The 20,374-nt window shown below is 39.4% G+C and overlaps 1 protein-coding gene and 1 long non-coding RNA gene across 2 annotated transcripts; one reads left to right on the top strand and one right to left on the bottom strand.

Moving 5' to 3' along the window:
• Positions 1 to 2,000: 2,000 nt before the first annotated feature.
• Positions 2,001 to 15,771, bottom strand: NIPAL4 (NIPA like domain containing 4). Its single transcript, XM_034401613.3, has 6 exons — positions 15,436 to 15,771; positions 9,136 to 9,384; positions 8,285 to 8,341; positions 6,435 to 6,525; positions 5,960 to 6,120; positions 2,001 to 5,161 (listed from the first exon to the last, which is right to left on the bottom strand). Exons 1-6 carry the CDS (start codon positions 15,479 to 15,481, stop codon positions 4,557 to 4,559), a joined length of 1,209 nt encoding a protein of 402 aa, XP_034257504.1. The 5' UTR covers positions 15,482 to 15,771; the 3' UTR covers positions 2,001 to 4,556.
• Positions 15,772 to 17,377: 1,606 nt separating this feature from the next.
• Positions 17,378 to 20,069, top strand: LOC132710842 (uncharacterized). The gene is made up of 2 exons (XR_009621571.2): positions 17,378 to 17,790; positions 19,881 to 20,069. It is a non-coding gene; the product is annotated as an uncharacterized LOC132710842 (long non-coding RNA).
• Positions 20,070 to 20,374: the final 305 nt, after the last annotated feature.

Below are 20,374 nucleotides of genomic sequence, written 5' to 3'. Positions count from 1 at the left end.
TCAAGCATTTTGTATCACACAGTGACCAACTAGATTACAGGTGTCAAATTCGTAGCATATTGCTGTCATGTGATGTTTTGCCATGTTTTTCCCATTCACGGAGCTGGGGTGGGTGTGGTCTGTGTGTGACACATCCGGCCCGTGGGCTGCCAGTTCCCCCCCCCCCCCCCGTGAACTAGATTAGGGAAACTCAAAAGTTTAGAGTAGAGAACAACATCCCCCTTCTGCAGGTCCTTCCCAGTAAATCAATAAGGCTTTTTGACTCTGATTCAGGAGGTACTAACAGCCAACAGTACAGAAGTGGTTTGTCACTGTTTTCTTCAAAGATGATTTCTGAGTTCTGAGGATCAACTAGAGTTGGCTAGCTTTGTACTGTTTCCCCTCCTCCCCAATGATATTTAACTTTTATTTTTAAACCCTATGGCCATCAAAGGGACTCAGTGGCTAAGACGCTGAGCTTGTCGATTGAAAGGTCGGCAGTTCAGTGGTTCAGATCCCTAGTGCCATGTAACAGAGTGAGCTCCCATTACTTGTCCCAGCTTCTGTCAACCTAGCAATTCAAAAGCAAGTAAAAAATGCAAGTAGACAATAGGGACCACCTTTGGTGGGAAGGTAACAGTGTTCCGTGTGCCTTTGGCATTTAGTCATGCCGGCCACATGACCATGGAGGTGTCTTCAGACAGCGCTGGCTCTTCGGCTTTGAAATGAAGATGATCATCGCCCCCTAGAGATGGGAACGACTAGGACATATGTGTGAGGGGAATCTTTACCTTTACCTTATGGCCATCAAGTCAAGTTGAAATATGGGATTTTTTTCTCTTTTTATGTTCTGTCCCCCCACCTCACACAGGCAGACACACGAGCAAAAGACGTCTATCAGTAATTTATTTTTACAAGCCAACCTGAATCCCTTTGGCAGATAAAACCTCTCTTTTAAACTGTTTTTTAAAATTTTAAAAAAATTTAAATTTTAAATTTGTCTTATGAATTTGGGGTGTTTTAAATTTTGTTTTCCGGGCCAATTATTTAATTGTATTTTAATGGTTTAACATTTGTATTATATGTATTTTATTTGGCTGTTCACCGCCCTGAGTCCTTCAGGAGTAAGGCGGTATACAAATTTTTAAAAAAAAAGTGCTGGCAGCTACTTTCTGAATGCCTGCCAAGTTTCTTATCACCTCTAAAAACAGGAGTCAGCGTATCTGTAGTCCGTTGCTGGGGCAACCAAGAGTTCAAAGAGTAGTCAGACGTTATTCACAAAGTCCAAGCCTTAATTCCGAAAAATATCCCATCCGAAGCTCACGATATGCAGTTTTTGTCCGTCACAGAGCCTGCAGAGCAACCCCACCCACTTTTATCCCCTGTGGGGCATGGCTCAGTGACTCAGCAATCTCTGGCCCTTCCCCACCTCTTCCTTTAGTGCGCACGCCTCTCCTTCCGAAGCTGCCTGGGATCAATCCAAGATTGATTTTCAGCACTCCCTATTAGTGGGTGCTCCGACATACCTTCCTCCTGGCCTTCAGCTGGAACCTGAGGCGTTGCCAGAAAGGAGGATTCTGGAGAGGGAGGCCTTGTGAGTTCCTCCCCATCACTTTCAGAGTAATCTTCCTCCGTGAGGACAGGCTCGGGAGCCAGAGTCACAACATTTTGTTTACAGACCACTCAGAGAGTAAATCTCAGACACAGGAGCGTTTCTCCAAATGTGATACGTGCTTTTTAGCTATATTGGATTACAACTCTCTTCCCATAAAACAAGGCTAATTTCAGAAAAGATGTTAAGGGGCAATAGAAATTAGCAAATGAAACAGATCACCAGCTTTGGAAGTTCATAAAAACAATACGTTCTTCCATACAAAATAAATGAGTTGTACTAAAAGTCTTATGAATCAAACAAGAACAAATTTCAGTCATTTATAAAGCCATTTGCAAAACTCAATTATACTATTATCTAATTGTAAAATACATTCATTAGCAACAAAGATCTCCAAAGTTTTACAAGATTTGCTTGACACAGTTTTATTTTTTTGTAGTTTTGGAAAATGTAGTACCTGTGAAACAAACCTTTACTATAATGAAAGCCAAAGCAGAGTGGCTGGGTTTATACATGCTAAACAAATCTACATTATGGCTTAGCATAAGGAATAGATATAAAAAGTTGTTTTCTGATGCCAGCAGAGCACAACAGCCCTTAGTACCAGATCATTATATCTAACCATCCAGAAAGCTTCAAATATACCATCCCCAAGTCAATGTTTTAATTTTGAAAACTTTATTTTTTACAGTGCCCAACTACTTACCTATCTATTCACCCATCTACCAATCGATCTACAAGTTCAAAAACCAAGAAACAACATTTTGCACTGGAAATAAAGTAGCAAATACATGTATAAAAGAGAATGACTACTTATATGAAGTGAAGTTGCAAATAGGGGAAATTTGGGAGGGGTCAGATTTTTTTATCCCATTATTATTATTATTATTTTAATTAAGGCGATGAACATATCTAATACAGGAAGTCCTTGATTTATCACAATTGAGCTCAAAATTTCCACTGCTGAGCAAGGTAATTTTTAAGCGAGTTGCCCTATTTTACGACCTTTCTTGTCACAATTGTTAAGTGAATCATTGCAGTTATTAGGTTAGTAACAGTTGTTAAATCAATCTGGCTTCCCTATTGACTTTGGTTATCAGAAGATCGCCAAAGATGATCACATGACCATGGGGGAATGCTGCAACAGTCGTAAGTGTGAAAAATGGTCATAGCTCACTTTTTTCAGTGCCATTGTAACTCTGGTCACTAAGCAAATGGTTGTAAATTGAGGATTACCTGCATTCCTTCCTCCTCCTATTTTGCGCACAACAATCTGAGGTGAGTTGGGCTAAAAGAGTAACTGACCCAAAGCCACCCTTTCAAATTCAGGATCCAGGAAACAGAAGGGAAACCCATTGCAACGCATCTTTGTGCAATACAATTTTACAAAAAATTGTTCAGAGAAACAATTTGGTTTAGCACTTCCATACAACCATCCCATGAACTATACATAGATGGAACTCCTCCAATAAATCTTTCGATGGTATTCCTCTTAAAAGTTACATGTGTTCTTGTGATCCCTGAAGTTGTATCTATTGCATTATAAAATAGTCTTCTTTTATAAATGAGAACTATATTCTGCTGTTGACCAATAGCAAAGTACAAACAACTATATATGACAGGCTTTCTGAGCTTGCTTGATTTCTTGCAGATGTTTCATTACCCTAACAAGGTAACATCATCAGTAGCACAGATGATGTTACCTAGTTAGGGTAATGAAACCTTCATTTCAACCCTGAGCTACAAATATTCTCCTTTATTGGAACTATATATGACCTTGTTTTGCCTACTTTTCTGACTTTACAATAAACAGAATAGGCTCATTAATTTAGAAGCACAGAGACAAGACTCAAAACAGCCTGAAATATTTATCCAGAAGCTTTTTCTAATGAAGTATACCTTCAAACTTAACAAAATTAAGTTTGTTAATTTTGCACTTGATACAACAAATAAATAATTATCTCAAACCAGTCATGTGAATCTTCACAAGCACAGACAATTATAACACTTTAGATTAGAACATCTTGGTCATCCAGGCTAAAAAGACTTTCATTAACCAGTAAAATAGCATAAATTGGGTGGCTAGTGATAATTATCATAGGCAGTTAGGCCTCTAACTCATTCACTTCTTATAACTAATTAAATCTTATTAACTTTTGACAGTTTTGATCCCAGTTTACACTCTCTGTGATCATAACTGAGTTCTAAATTATAGAAATTACCCCATTCCTCCAAAATATCTACAAAATATAATTTTGTATGGGGACAAGAACAAAGCATTATCACAATTAAATTATAATTCATATTTATGGAAAATGAAAGATAACTGCTGCTGCATCTGAACATCTAATAGTATCAGTAAAATTAATTAAAATAGGGAAAGCACCAAAATGTATTAAAATCCAATATCCAAGAAAAAGGCTGTAAGGCAATTTTTTGAGACTGCACCATTTAAGAATAAGGACATGACTGAAATTCTGAATGTCTTGGGCAACATTACAATCCGGAGGGAAACGTAGCTATCTATTTTACCATATTTTCAAAAATGACTTGGGTATTCCTAGCTGGAAAAATAGGCATGCTTTCTTTTGAAGCTTCAAATTCTTCACACACTTCAATGAATATAACTTTTTCTCGTGAAGATAGGGGAAGAGTGAGAAAGATCTGGAAGAAACAATGCCAGTTGACAGCAAAACATTTCTTCCAAAGGCAGAGGGAATATGCCCATGTTTGACACAAATACAATCACCACTGCTATTGATTCTAGAGTGTGCAAAATCTAGTACCATTGCCAAGGATAAAAAGGGGAGATGCAGAAATGTGGAGGTAGCAAGCTGCGTTGAAGTTGGTTGCTGTTTTCAAAAGGCACATATGGTGATGTTTCACTTAAATTCTTTCAGATACATGCATGTTTTTATGCTGTTTGGCCCCATTACTCGAAGAAATAGAAATATTAAATTAGGTTTCAACTGAAGATCATGAATACTTTGGGTTTGTTCTGATCCTTGATATCTGGATTTTCCAGCTCTATTAAAGTGTTCTTGTCATCCTTAATTGCTGGCGGCTCATTAGAAGTCTGGAACGTTTGTGGCAGACTCTTCAAACTGACATCCATATCTTTGAAAGCATGGAGTAAAAAGACTCCTAAAATAATGGTAAGAAATCCACATACCGTCCCGATAATGTCTTTTACAGACATGGTGACCCACTCTTTAAAGAGGATAACTGAAGTTGTGATGACAACAGTGGTGAAAAGCACATAGTAAATGGGAAACACCATAGAGGTATTGAAGATGTCCAAAGCTTTATTGAGGTAGTTGATCTGAGTAGCAATAGAAGCCACTAATGTGAAGACAAGAATCCAGGTCAATGGGTTTTGTAGAACAGGCAGGTGAGTGAAAAAACTCTTGATGGCAATGCCCAGCCCTTTAACAGAAGAGACGGAGAAAGCCCCAATCACAGAACAAATGGAGAGGTAGATGAGAATATTGGTCTGGCCATAACGTGGTGCTAGGAAACAAATCAGAACTAAGCTGATAACCAAGAGGATGCTGGCATAAACAAGAAAACCTGGAAGAAATAAAAAAACATAAAAAGGTGACAAATCATGACATTTTAATACAAGACAGAATGCAATGCTTAGCACAAGCATTGGCCAGTACAATAAATGGGTGGATAGAGCAACAGAGCACTGCACTGTTTTTAGGAATTTAAATAAATTAAACCAGTTTATTGTAAGGAATAGGCATCCTACTACACATGCAAGAACAAGATTTAAGTCTACAGAAAAACAAAGTTTTTAAAGACACAAGCCTATGGCCCTAGAAAATGTGGAGGAGAGGAGAAACCTAGGAGACAGATGTGAATATCTATCCTGTCTTGCTGGCTGCAGACTACTGGAATTGGGGGATTACTGAAATATTCCAATTATTGAATTTAGGGCTACTTTGCAACTGATCATCCAGCTCTAAGAATAAGAGTCAGTGAAAGGCAGGCATATATGCTCTGTGTACCTATTTTCTCTGAAAGGCTAAACATCAAAAGCTGTTTCCCTGTATGTCATCTCAAAGACCAATTTTTTAAATTGAAATTTATATCAATTCAAAATGAAATGTAAAAACAAATTGACAACAGGACATGAGCGTTTTATGAAAGCTTTTCTCCCTGGGAAAGAGAAGCAAGACAATTGGCACCGCCCATGGGATGCCACCAAACCCAAATGTGTACAAAATCGTGGAAGATTCACCCTTGTGCAAGACACTTTTACAACCATCACATTACTGCCCCTGGGAAACTGGTTCAGATATGATAACATTCCAACTAAACACAACACCTTCATTCCTTTGCTACCTTATTTCATAAGCTTACCTGGTTCCTTCAGTTTTGAAAGCAATTCTCCCAAAGTGGTGATTTCCTCTTCTTCTGGAGCATGTATCACAAGAATGGTACTACCCACAATGCTCAGCATGCAGCCAAGTTTGCCTAGCAAGTTCAGCCGTTCTCCAAGCAAATAAGAGGACAAAATGGCACTGGGCACAACAGACAAATACAGAAACACAGCCTTTATTCTACCTTCCTTTACACTTGTAAATTACTGATAACAAACGTAAGTCCTTACAAATCTATATTCTATTAATGGACGTAGATTAGAGTCACTGAAACACAAAAGTAATATGCAAGATCAATTTGGAGAGGGGGAAAAAGAAGCAGGACTTAAGTACATATCTGGCTATTGCTATATTAGCACAAGATTAGAAATCTTTTTTCTACTGGCAAGATCACATTATTAACACCTAGACCTAGAATAAATGTAGGAGAAAAGAGCAAAATAAAAGGAAGTCACCTTATAAGCACACTAAGTGCCCCGAGTGGTGTAACAATTGTTGCAGCTGCAAAGGCATATGCGGCAAAGTTGGCGGCCTCTCCTCCACCCACTGAGCAAATAGCCACCAGGGAAAAAAAAAAAAAAAGAACAGATGAATTACAATGATTACTACCGGTATTTAGGTTCTCACTGGCCAGCAACTCTACTCAGTTCCATACAATTGTCTTATTAAGAAAACATGAAAGCTTATGAACCCCAAGCAAAACGTTATCTGTCCAGGTAATCCTCGACTAATGGCCATTTGTTCCGAGATTGATCAAAGTTACGATAGCGCTGAATGAAGGAACTTATGACCTATGCCTAAAGTTATGGCCGTTGCAGCATCCTTCATTGTCACGTGATCAAAATTCAGGCACTGGCAGCCCACCTGCACTTATGACCACAGGGTACCATAACTCCCTCCCACCTAACTCTTCCCTTCCTCCCATACCATCTATGTCCTTTTGGTCCCCTGCTGCTCTCCCCATCTGTCTTCTTGCTCTCACTGCTGACAAGGAATGCCCGGCCTGGCTGCCTTGTGCTGTGGAAAAGGAAGAAAAGCCTAAAGCAGCCCCTGAGCCGTTGCAGCACACTAAAAAGCAAAGAGCTCCTGGGTGGGGCTGAGGCTGGCTTTGCACTGTGAAAAAGGGGGCGGAAAAGAGCCTAAATCAACTTAAAACAATCTGTGATACCTTGTCAATAGTGGAAGCAAGAAGATCAGTTGGGGTTGTAAAGATCTTGGAGTGCAGGGTGGCAAGGTCAACTGGTACTGGGCTGGGATAGTCTTTCCAGGGCATGGCAAGCAGAGTTCTGCAGTTCTGGGTTGTTTGCCAACTCACGAGGCAGGGTGCAGGGCAGCCAAAATGGCGGGGGGTGTGTGTGTGTGGAGGGGGCGGAAATAGGTGGTTGGAGGAGTTGGAGGCAGTCCTTATTGATGTTTGTGGCTGGATAACCAAGCTTGAAATGGGCTGCTGGGGCTAATGACTGATAAAATTTGCTTAAATACGGCAACTGGGATTGCTAAGCAATGTGGTCACGTGACATCTCCATTATAGTCAAATCGTTTAGCAATTGAAATTCCGGTCCCAGTTGTGGTCGTAAATCAAGGATTATCTGCACAACAGTCTTTGTAAGACACTTAGGTTCCAGCAAAATGTTCCCCAAATTTTCCAATAGTTCAGAATCCAAATGCAGTTTGTCAATATCTCTTTGTAAATAAGAAAAGGAATCCAAATTATTGAGCATATGATGTTATATTCAAATTGCAATGCAATAATCAATGACTTAAGACAGTAGCTTCCAGAGAACCAGTGTAGCAAAACTAGAAAAAATATTGTGTGGTGTGTTCAAAATATATTTTGGTATATACATTTTTTGGGGACTGAAGTTGCCTGCAAATATTTCCTGCATTCCAGTCCACCAAAGCTCACACCACTATAAATTTGTCAGTTGCTGAAGGTGCTACAAGGCACACTGCTGGCTCTGGCCAGCAAATGTCTCTTCTGAAAACCGAATCATTTAAATTCCTGAACATTCCTATGTTATGGTGATAAGATCTGAAAAAATGATTTCCACAGGCTTCAGCATAACCTGTCAGTGTAAAAAGGTCTTTAAGCACAAAAAGATCTTTAAGGTATTCAAGCATAAACTTCAAGTACAAAAAGGCCAAAAAAAAAAAAGTAGAAACAACTTCTGTAACTGAAGCAGGCAAAATAATCTTTACGGCCCATGGAAAAACAGAGTCCTCACAATTAAGTCCTCAGTAATCATCAAGGTTAAATATTTGATCAGATAAAAACCCAAGCCTGGCTAAATATAATCGTACTTACTGGTTAGCAAACCAGCCCACCACAGCCAGTCTCTTAGATAGCCATGACCTCCATCTCCTGGGGAAATAAAAAGGACATATTTAGAGGAGCATTTGTAAAAACCTTCCATATAAAATAAAATCAATTCTAAACATAACACTACAGTACTTAAACATAAAAGAGAGAAAGAAACAACAGCTTGGATTGAAAAAAACAACAATTGGCCTACAAGTCACAACATACATATGTTCAAAGACTTTTAAATACCTTTCAAGAAAGAAAAGTAAATAATACCTGAACTGGCAGGCCCTTAAAATCCCTCCCCACACACGCACCTCTTGCGTGCATGGACTGAAGTCTCCTGGCTTAACATTTCTGAAATTAGCTGCCATAACCTTATGCTCTGACTTGAACATTTTATCATAAGCCATAGTGTACATTGTTATAGACTTGTTTTTCAACATTTTCTCCAGAAATATATTATGCTAGAAAAAATATTGTTATTCTACGAAGCAGGACTGGATTATTAATCCACTTGGACTTGTGCTGTGAATACTGATTAGTAGCATCTCTCTAAAGTTTCAGGTTGTGTATTTAAAATGGCAAACATAGGATGAATTCAATGTGACATCTGAAGGGATCTTCAGAGGCCAGAAGGTATTAATTACTTCTTCAACCTGGAACCTGACTGCTGTTTTTTCTAACAAACATTATTCCCAGTCAACATACCTTTGATTATACTGGCTCTGAATTTTTATGAAAGTTGAAGTCCAATACAACAACGCTTAAGGAAAGATGGCTTAAATGCCACTAGAGTTCTTTTCCAGAAAACATATTTTTCTGTCCCCTCTTGTAAGTCAAAAAATCCATACCAGCCCTGGTGCCTCCTTTCTCCACCAGTCGACGCAGTCCTTTCTTCTTGAGGATGACACTGGTGCCAATGAGAAAGCTTGAAAAGATGGCCAAGCCCAAGCCAATGTAAAAGCCATACTTGTCTTCAACTTGTACCATCCAGCTGGAGCTTAAATTAAGATTTGTATGGGGTGAAACTGGAGAACTGACATTCTTAATGATTTGACAAACAGCATGATGATTCAGGCAAGCCAAAGTGATCAGAGAGCCTAAGCAAGACAATGAAATGTGGGGGAGAAGAGAAGATTAGAAATTAAGACATTAATAACTAGCAACCCACATGTCTTTAATTTTGCATGCAACCTTACTGCTAGGAATCTTTCTTTCTTCATTTGGATTCTTGCCCTACGAGTGGCATTTAATTATTTCTTAGAAAAACTATGAAGTTAAAAATATAAATTCTAAATTTATAGGAGAAGAATTGAGAAACAATGGCATTCAGATGCCTTAAAACACAACCTTATAATAGCCAACAATCTGGAGGTACTGTATTCTTCTTGGACTACAAATATTTTCAAGGTATTTTTCAGACTTGAAATTCAGCTTAGATGAGATCATGTATTTGGAAACCTACTGCTTCTTCAATTACATATTTCTAAGACTATGACATTATTGCTGTAAACCATTGTCCTTCCAATGCATGTTCTCAAATTTGCTCTGCAATAAATTAGCATTTGTAAATAGCCTTTGACAATTTCCACTCTTTAAAAGGATCCCTGATTGTAAGATTATCTACAGGAACCTTCAATTCATACACATCAATTTAGTACATATTCAATTAACTGTTCCAGTGTTTCCCAAGGAAAAGCTTGTCTCCGTTTTATTAGGTGGAAATAATGAGAAGATAATATTTTTTCACAAGTTCTGAGATGTCTCTCTATTGCAGGGGTGTCAAACTAGATTTCATTGAGGGCTGCATCAGTGTTATGTTTGACCTTGTGGGGGGCATGGCTAGTATGGAGAGGGCATGGCCCTCTGTCAGCGAAAACGGAACTCAGGGTGACTGTTTGTGGCCTTCCGGGGCCCTGTTTTCAGCTGGGATGGCCTCTTGCAGCCCTCTGCCAGTGAAAACAGACCTTGGGGGGCTGTGCATGCCCCCAAGCTCCATTTTCGCTGGCAGAGACACCACAGGCCAGTCCTTTGCTGTTTCCAGGGTGGTATCATAAGCACCCCGAGGGCTGGATCCGGCCCACGGCCTTGAGTTTGACACCCCTGCTCTATTGTCTATGCTAAGTTGGAGTGGTGTAGTTATCAGAAAATACAGGAGGTGGGGTTTCAGGGTTTTCCACAGATCCTAATCAACTGCTCTGTATGAAAAATGAAAAAAAAAAGTTTAAAGTAGAGTATTCAATGTAGATGTGGACTTGTGGAAATTTAATTGGGGAAGCAATGAAGCATTACCTAGCAGCGGTGCAAGTAATGTTTATGCATGTTGAGTATAACTATTTTAAATAATTAATTTTATTACATTTATTCTTATGTTTCAAGAGCTAAATATTTCTTCTCAACTATCCCATCTTCAAAACAGCCTGAGAAACAGCAACTTCTCTGAAATCAGCTACAGATGAATTTATATAGAGAGAATGAAGATGGATTTTCTAAACTTTCTCAGAGTACAATATGTTTTGAGTCTTTCCCTTTTCTCTTCAGGTCTGAATGTGAGTCACCTGTAAGTATGAATGTGTATAATCTAGAACAACAAAATATCTAGATTTCCTTCTTCTTTATTATTCATGTTGTAATTCTGGCACTCAATCAAAACTTCAGCTGGAGTTTTAGCCAGAATAAAGAACAATTAATTGAAAAAGATGAAACTGCTGAGGATTGTCAAATGACAAAATGTGTCTGTTATAAGAAAAGGATGAGAATCCCTACAGATGATCATTAAGGGAATATTTCGAAAGAACAAAGTCTTTGCAAAATAAATTTAACAAATTCCATTTTAAGGAAAGTGAATATTTAATAATTAATATATCTCGTTCTATAACATCCTATTTCAACCAGCTTGCTGCTGACATTTTCTAATAATCATACACATTTACTTTGTAGAAAGTGAGACCTTGTTACATTCACATCTCATCTTTCCTATAAAGACTCCTTTAGTGCCAAAGACAACACCACTTTCTGAGAGACTGATCCACCAATGGCTTAATGATCCCAGGCCTAGTTCAACTGTCTAGAACTTTGTATAAAGAGGCATAAATATAACTAGAAAATTAACAAATACAGATAAGGGCTATTGAGAAATAAAGAATTTACTTTTGCTAATACCAAAATACTGTTCAACAGTTGCCAGATTTCAAACAAATCATGTCTATCATAAGCATCAAAGATTTTTTGTGAATGTTCATGTTTAATAAATTTATTATAACTTCAGATATAGATAACTGGCATTTGTAATTTTGTTAAAAAATTAACTTTTTTATTTCAAACATGGCACTTAATCCACTAAACTCTAGATTAAGTTGCACAAACTTCCAAATGATTTGGAATAAGCAGTTCAGAAAAATTGGGGGGAAAAAAGAAAAGAAATTAAGCTGATTCATTAAGGAAGCCAAAACTTTAATGCTGTTCTTTAAAGCAGCCATTTTCCCATCAAAGCATTTCTTCTAAATGAATGTCAAAGCTTGCCCAGCCCTATTCTGTAGTTCCTATCTCACACAGTTGGGGAATAGATACATATTTTAAAGGCAGAAACCTGTCCACAATTTTGAAATGCCTCATTCTTCGTACATACCCTAGTAATTGCCTAGGCCAGTGATGGCTAAGCTTTTTGCCATCCCGTGCCAGGAGAGAGGGGGGGTTATCTATCATTGCCAAAACTATGGATCCATGTCTAACTTAAGACAGCTGCTAATGAACTATCAGAAACAAAGACTGAGGCAGATTGTTTTTTAGAATTGTCACATGTTAGGACTGTCTCCCCCCTCTCCAACAATCTGTCTTCATTTATACAACAAAATTGCATAATGTTAATTAATGTTCTTAATGAGGAAGTGAAATATAGTGGGTGAACAAAATCTGGGAAGGTTAATAGTTTCACCAAAGCTTTCCAAGGGCATCTTCAGGGGCAAATTATTTTTTTTCAATCCAGATATGTAATGAGTGGATTTTTTCCTCAGACAATATAGCTTTTTCTGTCTCTTTGCCCATCACAGCCCTCTTCCCACCATTCAAGGTATTTGACATCATCTTTAAAGCCCTTCCAGACATGTGTCCAGGTTACCATGGGCCCAGGTTACCCTGTCTTTTCCCAGTTACAGTGGCCCATCCCACCCAATCAGGCAGGGCTGCTAAAGAACTTTGATTGACAGGGTCCAGGAAGCGGTCCTTCTCTGTCATTGCCCCAATCCATTCTGCCCCTTGAGGTGAGGCTGACCCTTACCTTTCTGGTATTCCAGATCGGCATTAAAATCTGGGTCTTCCAATTGGCTTGGGGGCCAAAAAGTAATATGCAACTATGGGGTTAGTTCGTGGCTCAAGGGCATTCCCTCCATCTTTTTAACTCTGTCATTTAACTGCCTTTTTAACTTTGTTAATTTTATTTTTTGTATGGATTTTATGGATTTTTTAAAATCTGTAAATCAGCCACAGTCACTTCATTAGTGAGATGGGCGGTGTATAAATTTGGTTAAGAAACATATAAATTCCTGAATGTCATGGACATTTTGGAATTGCATATTCAGATATTGTAGCGGAACAGGACATGAAGAGAAATTGACAGGGCTCCTTTGAACAAGTCAGGAAGTGTCTTTTTGTTTGAACCAGACAACCCTGGATCAAAACCACCTTCTTAAAAATAAATAATCTCATTTGTTCTTTCATTTGTTCTTTTGGGGGTTTTTTTGTTCCTTGTTTGAGTATTAATAATGAAGTAGTATATTGAATGGATATGTTCACAAATCAGAAACTGAAGAATAGAATTGAAAGAATCATTACAGAAAAAAATATATTAGCAGCTCTATATTTATGAATTTGCTAAAACTGCTTAAATACAAAAGGAGAGATAATGACCAAATATACTGAGGGAACAGGAAACTCAAATCTGTCTTTTGTCAAATTAAACAGAAAAAAATAAAATTGCTGCTAAATTATATCTACAGCAATGCAAATATAGCATGGTGGTGTTTAGACCCTGGCACTTTGCCTAATACAGGACAGTCTTTGTGAGCCTGAAAACAAAAAGAGAATTCTTATTAGTTCTGAAGCCACAATGCCCTAATGTCATGCAATAGCTAGCCCTTTCCTTCTTCTGCGATAGTTACCCTCAAAAGCAAATAATCAGAAAGAAAGAGGCTGAAAATGGAGAATTGTTAACTCATACATTTTATTAAGACAGCTTCTGCTGCACTTTTTGGTAAGAGATTAAGTTCAAAGCCCTCTGAATAGATAGGAATTGAATATTCCTAGTCCATGTACACAGCAGAAAGAGTGGTGATAAAGCGGAAAGCATATTAAAGAAGCAGAATTTCTTTTCAAACTTTTAAAAAAGAATATCTTATGGAGATTTTCAGTGATCCAGGTCCCAAAGGAAGAAGAAATTGTTTTGAACACTCCTCTGTTAGAATCAGGAAAAGACAACTTTTCAAATCAGGAAACTGAGTCCCTTTGTCTCAGATCTAAGGCTTGTTTTGTAGAGGCAATCAGGTGTCCCAATTTATTATGTGATATTTTAGCAATTCATATACACCTGTTTGTTTACTTAGGCAACTTGCCTTTCTTCTAAATTTCTGCAGACTATGCTCGAGAATCTCATAATTAACCCACACAAACCTGTCAACCATGGGAAATTTTAACGAGACACATGTAATAAGTCGTGCTCCCCAATAAAATCAACTATGTATAGTACTGGGAACGACTAGCAATGTCTACTGAGTCTGACAAGTGGATTTAGTTTATGGAAACAAGGCTCAACTTTGCTCCTGCAAGAATAAATTAAATCTACATTGGTAATTTAACAACAGATGGCAAAGATTTATGTGTGAGCAGCAGGATAATGCCTCTAAATATGCAAATTGGAGAACATTATTGCTCTGAAGAAGTGATTACACATCAATCTGTAGAATTAGGAGGTTGCTTTCCTGGATCAGGCTTCTAATAACTCTTTCAGGATCCACTGCCTGAAGAATCTTCTTCCAAAACAAACAGATCCAATCGTTTGCTTAGCAAAATATAGAAAAAACTCTATAAAAGAAGCTGAAAAGCTGAGCAGGATTGTGGCAGGATGTTAGGCAATCACACCTCTGCTCCTTTCACCTCCATTTCTAATAAGGTCTGGTTTCACAAACTTTGTAGGCTTAGGACAAACAGGAGTGGCTTGATGGGGCTGATTTGTTCCTTATATACTCAAGAACTTTGCTTCCTCCCTTTGGTCTTCCCCCAGTTGTATCACAGGAAGATGACCCACATTCCACTAGTTTTGTCTTAAGAGTTACTCATGAATGCCAAAGAGAATGTTTTCAAAAGCAGTTTGGAGGCAACCCTCCTCCCATGAACCATACCACAATCTTGGGTCTTGTGTGGTTTCACCATGCATTAAATAAAAACACCCGGCTGAATTCTTAGTCCCAAATCAGTAAGTATCCCAGTGCAAACTGTTTTACAGCTGAACGCAAAATTAATTAGAAAATTGGTTAAATTCATTAAAAAAGTCACTTTGCCCTCAGCTAATCCGCCTCCCTTTTGATCCAGCAATTATATCACTCTTGGCAGATTAATTTTAAGAAGTATAAACCTCAGCTCCCAGAATTATGCTCAGGAAGGTGAAGTTCACACCTCTTAAAAGGCACTAAGGTTGAGAAATACTGAATTATACAGTATGCTTCATTCTTGTTAGTTTTTGTAGGAGGAAAGGGAAGAGGAGGAGGAAGAAGAGTTGAGTGGAAACTTCTGAAAGCCAAGAAAAGGCGTAGGTTCCGACCTCTTCCTACAGAAGAAAGAGCTGGGCCAAAGAGGAGGCAAAGAGGGCCAAGTTGGAGGGGGGGGAGAGCTGGGGTGGAGATCTTATGAATTTTCTGATCAATTTTTAAAGAAATCAGTCTTGTCTTCTTGCATTTCTCCCAGGGTCGACAGGTGAAGTCAGGTTCGTCGCGAAGGAGGGCGGGGGATGACGAAGGTTTCTCCCTTAATCGTTCCTTAGAAGTCAACGAATTTGGAGGGGAGGAAAAAGGTTTTCCGTGAACCTGAGAAATGCAAGTGGGTAGGAAAGGGAGCCTCCTCAAAAGCCAACCTGGGGACAAAAAACGAGCGCGCTCACTCACCGCCGGCACAGCTCCTGTTCACCCACAGCGGCTCCGGGAGCTCCATGCGCGCTTCGGGGTGAGAAGAATCAGCACATTCCTAAAAGGCAGCCGCGAAGGAGACGCGGCAGGGGGAAATCTGGAGACTGGGCGAGATGCGCGCCTGGTGGCCCCGCTGGTTCGCTCGGCTTCGCTCTTTCTCTGTTGGCTCCCTTCGGCCGTCAGCTTCGGAAGGAAGAACGGCCTTCCCTTCCCTCCCCTCCCTTCTCCTCGCCCCGCCTCGCCTAACCTGCGCGGAGCTTGAAAATTGCCCCCTGGCGAAAGTGGGATCGCACCTGCTCCAAACGGGGACGCCGCGCCTTCCTCCTCCTTTTTGCGTGGTGCCTCCTCGCGCGTCACAAACCTGCACCTACGAGATCGACGGACTGTGGAGAGGACCACGCCACACACGAGCTCTTGCAGGCACTCTGTGTGTGCCTGGCTTTCTGCACGGGGCTAGAGTCCCGTGCGCTTTCGTAGTTAGAAATTTCTTAGGCATAAATTCGGACCCCTAAGTCTATTTTCAAAGGTGGAAAGGCCATCCGTTTTTCCACTCTGATTTAAACTATTTTTCCTCTCTTTTTTTGTTTTGGCAAAAACAAATGTGAGCGTACCCCACACGTATCACTGATGGTGTTACATAGTCAGGTAATAAAACATCTGCAAGCAAACAGCCAAGCTCAGAGAACACCAAGGACTCCACAGTTCAACGCTGAGATCCATAGCTTATTTTCTTTTGAATTCAGTATAATCTTGTTCTAAATTTTACAGATTCTAACAGATTAACAGAGTTGGAAGGGATCTTGTAGGTTATCTAGTCCAGCCTACCCACCCAGCCCTGCCCAAGCAGGAGATCCTACACCATTTCTGACAGATGGTAGTCCCGTCTCTTGAAAGCTTCCAGTGATGAAGCTCCCACAACTTCTGAAAGCAAGCTGATTCAGTGATTCAGACCCTTATAGTCTCCAGGTACTGGAGAGGGATATCAGCAGTATCACCAGTCTTACCTGCATGCAGTAGCAATGCAAATCTAGGGTATCAATTAGCATATTGATAATACCAAACCCCAAACAGCAAGGTGACGTCTCCAGTGACTTATATGGATTGTTAAATGGGGGAAAGAGAGGATTGTCTTGTGTGGCATTGCACAAGGGAATAGCCAATGGGCCTACCTGCCATCCTTACCCAATACCGACTGAGACTGACCACTGAGGGAAGAGCAGTAGAACCAGGGGTGAAATGCTCCCGGTTCTGACCGGATCACCCGATCCGGTAGCGATAGAGGCGGGTGGTTCAGAGAACCGGTAGCAAAAATCCCTCCCCTTCCCATGCCCAGCTGAGCCGCACAATCACCAGAGGCTTTTTTTTTTTTTTTGAAAGCATTTTTTTTACAACCTCTTCGGCCGAAAAAATGCTTTTAAAAGTAAAAAAAAAGCCTCTGATGATCGCGCAGCTCAGCTGGGATTGTCAAAGGCTTTTAAAAGAAAAACAGCCTCTGCTGATCAGACAATTCAGCTTGGATCATCAGAGGCATTTAAAAGAAAAAAAAACCTTTTCTTTTCTTTTCTTTTCTTTTCTTTTCTTTTCTTTTAAACCACCAAAGAGGTTGTAGAAAAAATGGTTTTAAAAGTAAAAAAAAAAAAAATTGGCCATGCCCACCCAGTCACATTACCGTCCCCACTAAGCCATCCCCACAGAATAGGTAGTAAGAAAACGAAAGCTGCTAAGATGTCAAAAATGATCAGAATGAGCTTATTTCCTCCAGTTAGTTCCTGGCCAAGGTTATCTATTCATCCAGTCAGAATGTCTAACTTGTTGTCAGAATGTCTAAACCTAGACACTCATCTGCTTCTTCAATGCAGTTTTGCAGTTGAGCATTCACCAAGCATTCTCAGCAACCTCCCACAAAAGAGAAGGTTGGAAACTGGCAATAATTGTTTAACGCTCCTGGATTCAGGAAAGACTTCAAGAAATGGGACACCACAATTTCCTTAAAGACCACTGGCAGGTTCCTCATGAACTGAGGTGTAGCAATCTATCAGCATTTTGTGGTAGGCCAATCAAGAAACAGACACCTCAGAAATTTCAGGAGTGCTGTTTATTGTTGAATGGTAGAGTAAGAAAATCCTGAAAACTCTTCTTCTTTCTCAAGTTTCTTTTAATTCTTTCTCAAAGTCTTCCTTAAATGGCATATTCCTTCCTTTCCCATTTTCAAGGACAGCTCTGCGTTTCTTCATACAATCTACCAGAAATGGGAAACTCCAACTGCCATAAATATGTGTCAGTTGCCAACTGTCTGAATTTTGATCACATGACCATCGGGATGCTGCAACAGTTGTAAGTATGAAAAATGATCATAATTTATTTTTTTCAGTAGCATTGTAACTTTGAACACTCACTAAATGAACTATTGTAAATCGAGGAAAGCCTGTACTTGTCCACCATTAGATTGTGAATGGACAAGGTCTTATTGCAGCCAGACCTGGCACTTTAGATGGTTTTGTGATTATGCCAATTTATTTCTGTGGATGAGTGTTTCTTTTAACTATGGATCTTGCTGCTATTTAGCATTCTTAATAGAAAGCTGGCATATAAAGACAACAGACAAGATATATGAATAAACACAATTTTCAACTAGACATTTTGATAAATGTCAGTATGTCATAATACAGTGAGCACTGTGGTATCACCTGATTGTCAGTATAGGGGAAAAGGTAGAAAATGATGTTTTTCATCCAAGTGCAAACAACGGGGGGGGGGAAGGTTCTTGTTAAAAAGGCCAATAAGATACATGAGAAAGGTATGCATATATATATATATATATATATATATATATATATATATATATATATATGTTACAAAATAATTTTATTTTAAAAAATAATTTTATTTATTTAGAATCATAGGGCTGAAAGGGACCTTGGAGGTTTTCTAATCCAACTCCCTGCTGAAGGCAGGAAGGATTTAATTAATTTTTATCCTACCCTTATTATTTTTATAAATCATTCAAGGCAGCAGGTATATTTAATATTCATTTCCCCTCCTATTTTCCGCACAATAATCCTGTGAGGTAGTTTGGGCTGAGAGAGAGTGACTGGCCCAAAATTACCCAGACTGGCTTTCATGATTAAGGCACGACTAGAACTCACACTCTTCTGGTTTTTGGCCTGGTGCCTTAACTATTTAACATTAATTTTAATAATCCAGGCACAGGTCCCTGGTGAGAAGAAAGTTCTAAATCTAAATGTTTATTGCATATCAGGCATCATACATCAGGACAGAGAGTTCCAATAAATTACAGTGTTTTCCTAACATTGCTTGTTAGGCCTGGGCACTGACTGAACTAAGATATTGTGGCAAGGAGCAATAATTTATCATTCTGAGAATGGTGACTAGACTAGTCAAGCTTTTTTGCTTCAGGCTCTCCTCAGTCATTATTATGGCTTGCCAGCAGACATAACAGCAATCTGGCATGTTAGTTGAATGCTGAAATTTGCTAGCTTTAATCCTCCCTCAATGTCTCCAACAAACCTTTTTACAATTCATATTTAAACATTTACATTTCCCTGACACCGCCAGAATAGTTTTATGCCAAATATGTAGGGGAAAATGATTTGATTACTCCCAAAAGTTGTCTTTATAAATGTCTTTACGTAGAGTGTTTACATGAAGTCCAATGTATGCCTCCTTTCCAGATTTAAGATTATCTAACAGTCTTATCTGCTGCTTAATTTAGGTAACATCTGTTTCTTTAGGCAGGTCTGTCATGAAGGCATCCCTGGGATTTACAGTCCTATTGGTTGCTTCTAGCACAGGGGTGTCAAACTGGATTTCTTTGAGGGTAGGATCAGCATTGTAGTTGTCCTCCACAGGCCGGCCAGTGGAAAGGTAGGGAAGATGGGATGGCCATCTCCTGCAGTACCCTGCTGGCCAAAATGGGACACAGGGGGGCCATGTGAGGCCCCCATGCCCCGTTTTAGCTGCCAGAGGCACTGCTGGCCGGCCCTTTGCTATTTCCAGGCCGGCCCCTCTGGCCAGATTTAAGCACCCCGTGGACTGAATCCGGCCCGTGGGCCTTGAGTTTGACACTCCTGTTCTAGCACAATAGATGCAGAGTGGAAAGACATGGGAGGTTACAACAAAAGATAATCTCTTATGAATTCTTCTTATTTTTTTGTGACTCAGCAAGGCAGTTGTATGATAAAAGCCTTATGGGAAAGCACAAGATGAATCATATGTAAACTCCAGAGTTAATGGTAGGAAGTTCAACCTATGTTCTAATTTAAAAGTACATTTCCAACAAAATATTGTTTGGAAATATGGTGAGTTTATCTCACTGGTGATATTAAAGACTATTATGACTGAAGAATTATTAAAAGTAAAGATGTTATTTTAAAAGTAAAGATAACCTCTACCTTCTACCACAGGCTTTCTACTTGAAGCCTCGTATCCGATTACCATGCCTGAGCCTGCATAGGATTTCTATGACCAGCCAAGGTTGGCTCGATGCTGCTTCCTGCTGTTGTCTTTTGCTGGAAACAGGTGATAAGAATGCAGGGTGACATTTCTGGCCTCAGCTCATTAAAATATCTGTGGAATTAAACAATTAATTAAAACAAAGCCATGATAAGAGAAGGTTCTTTCTTTCCTTGTGATGAAGTCTTAAATTGAAAGTACAGCTGTACACCATAAATATCACTGAGCCCAAATAAAACCGAGTCTTTAAGAGATGAATCCATTAAAAGATCCCGTCAAATCCCCTTGAAATTGGCCCAGTGAAACTTCTGTAAAGAATATTGTTTTCTTAACAATGTAGCCATGCTTGAAATACTGGTTTGCAGGCTGGATGATGTGAATCTGAGGTAACTAAGAATCTGGAGTGTAGGTTAATGCAATGCTTCCCACTATGTTACTTGGCTGA

The sequence above is a fragment of the Pantherophis guttatus genome, chromosome 2 (genome assembly GCF_059756535.1).
Source record: "Pantherophis guttatus breed Tessera chromosome 2, ASM5975653v1, whole genome shotgun sequence".
Lineage (NCBI taxonomy): Eukaryota > Metazoa > Chordata > Lepidosauria > Squamata > Colubridae > Pantherophis > Pantherophis guttatus.
This window is presented reverse-complemented; position numbering and strand designations above follow the sequence as displayed.

What these genes read in the sequence shown, in the direction of transcription:
- NIPAL4 (XM_034401613.3), bottom strand. Translation starts at nt 15,481, where the DNA reads ATGGAGCTCCCGGAGCCGCTGTGGGTGAACAGGAGCTGTGCCGGCG. An exon ending in GTGGGCTGGTTTGCTAACCA is followed by an intron (nt 6,526 to 8,284) that starts GTAAGTACGATT and finishes CTATTTGCTCAG; the next exon opens with TGGGTGGAGGAGAGGCCGCC. An exon ending in TTCAAAACTGAAGGAACCAG is followed by an intron (nt 5,162 to 5,959) that starts GTAAGCTTATGA and finishes TATTTCTTCCAG; the next exon opens with GTTTTCTTGTTTATGCCAGC.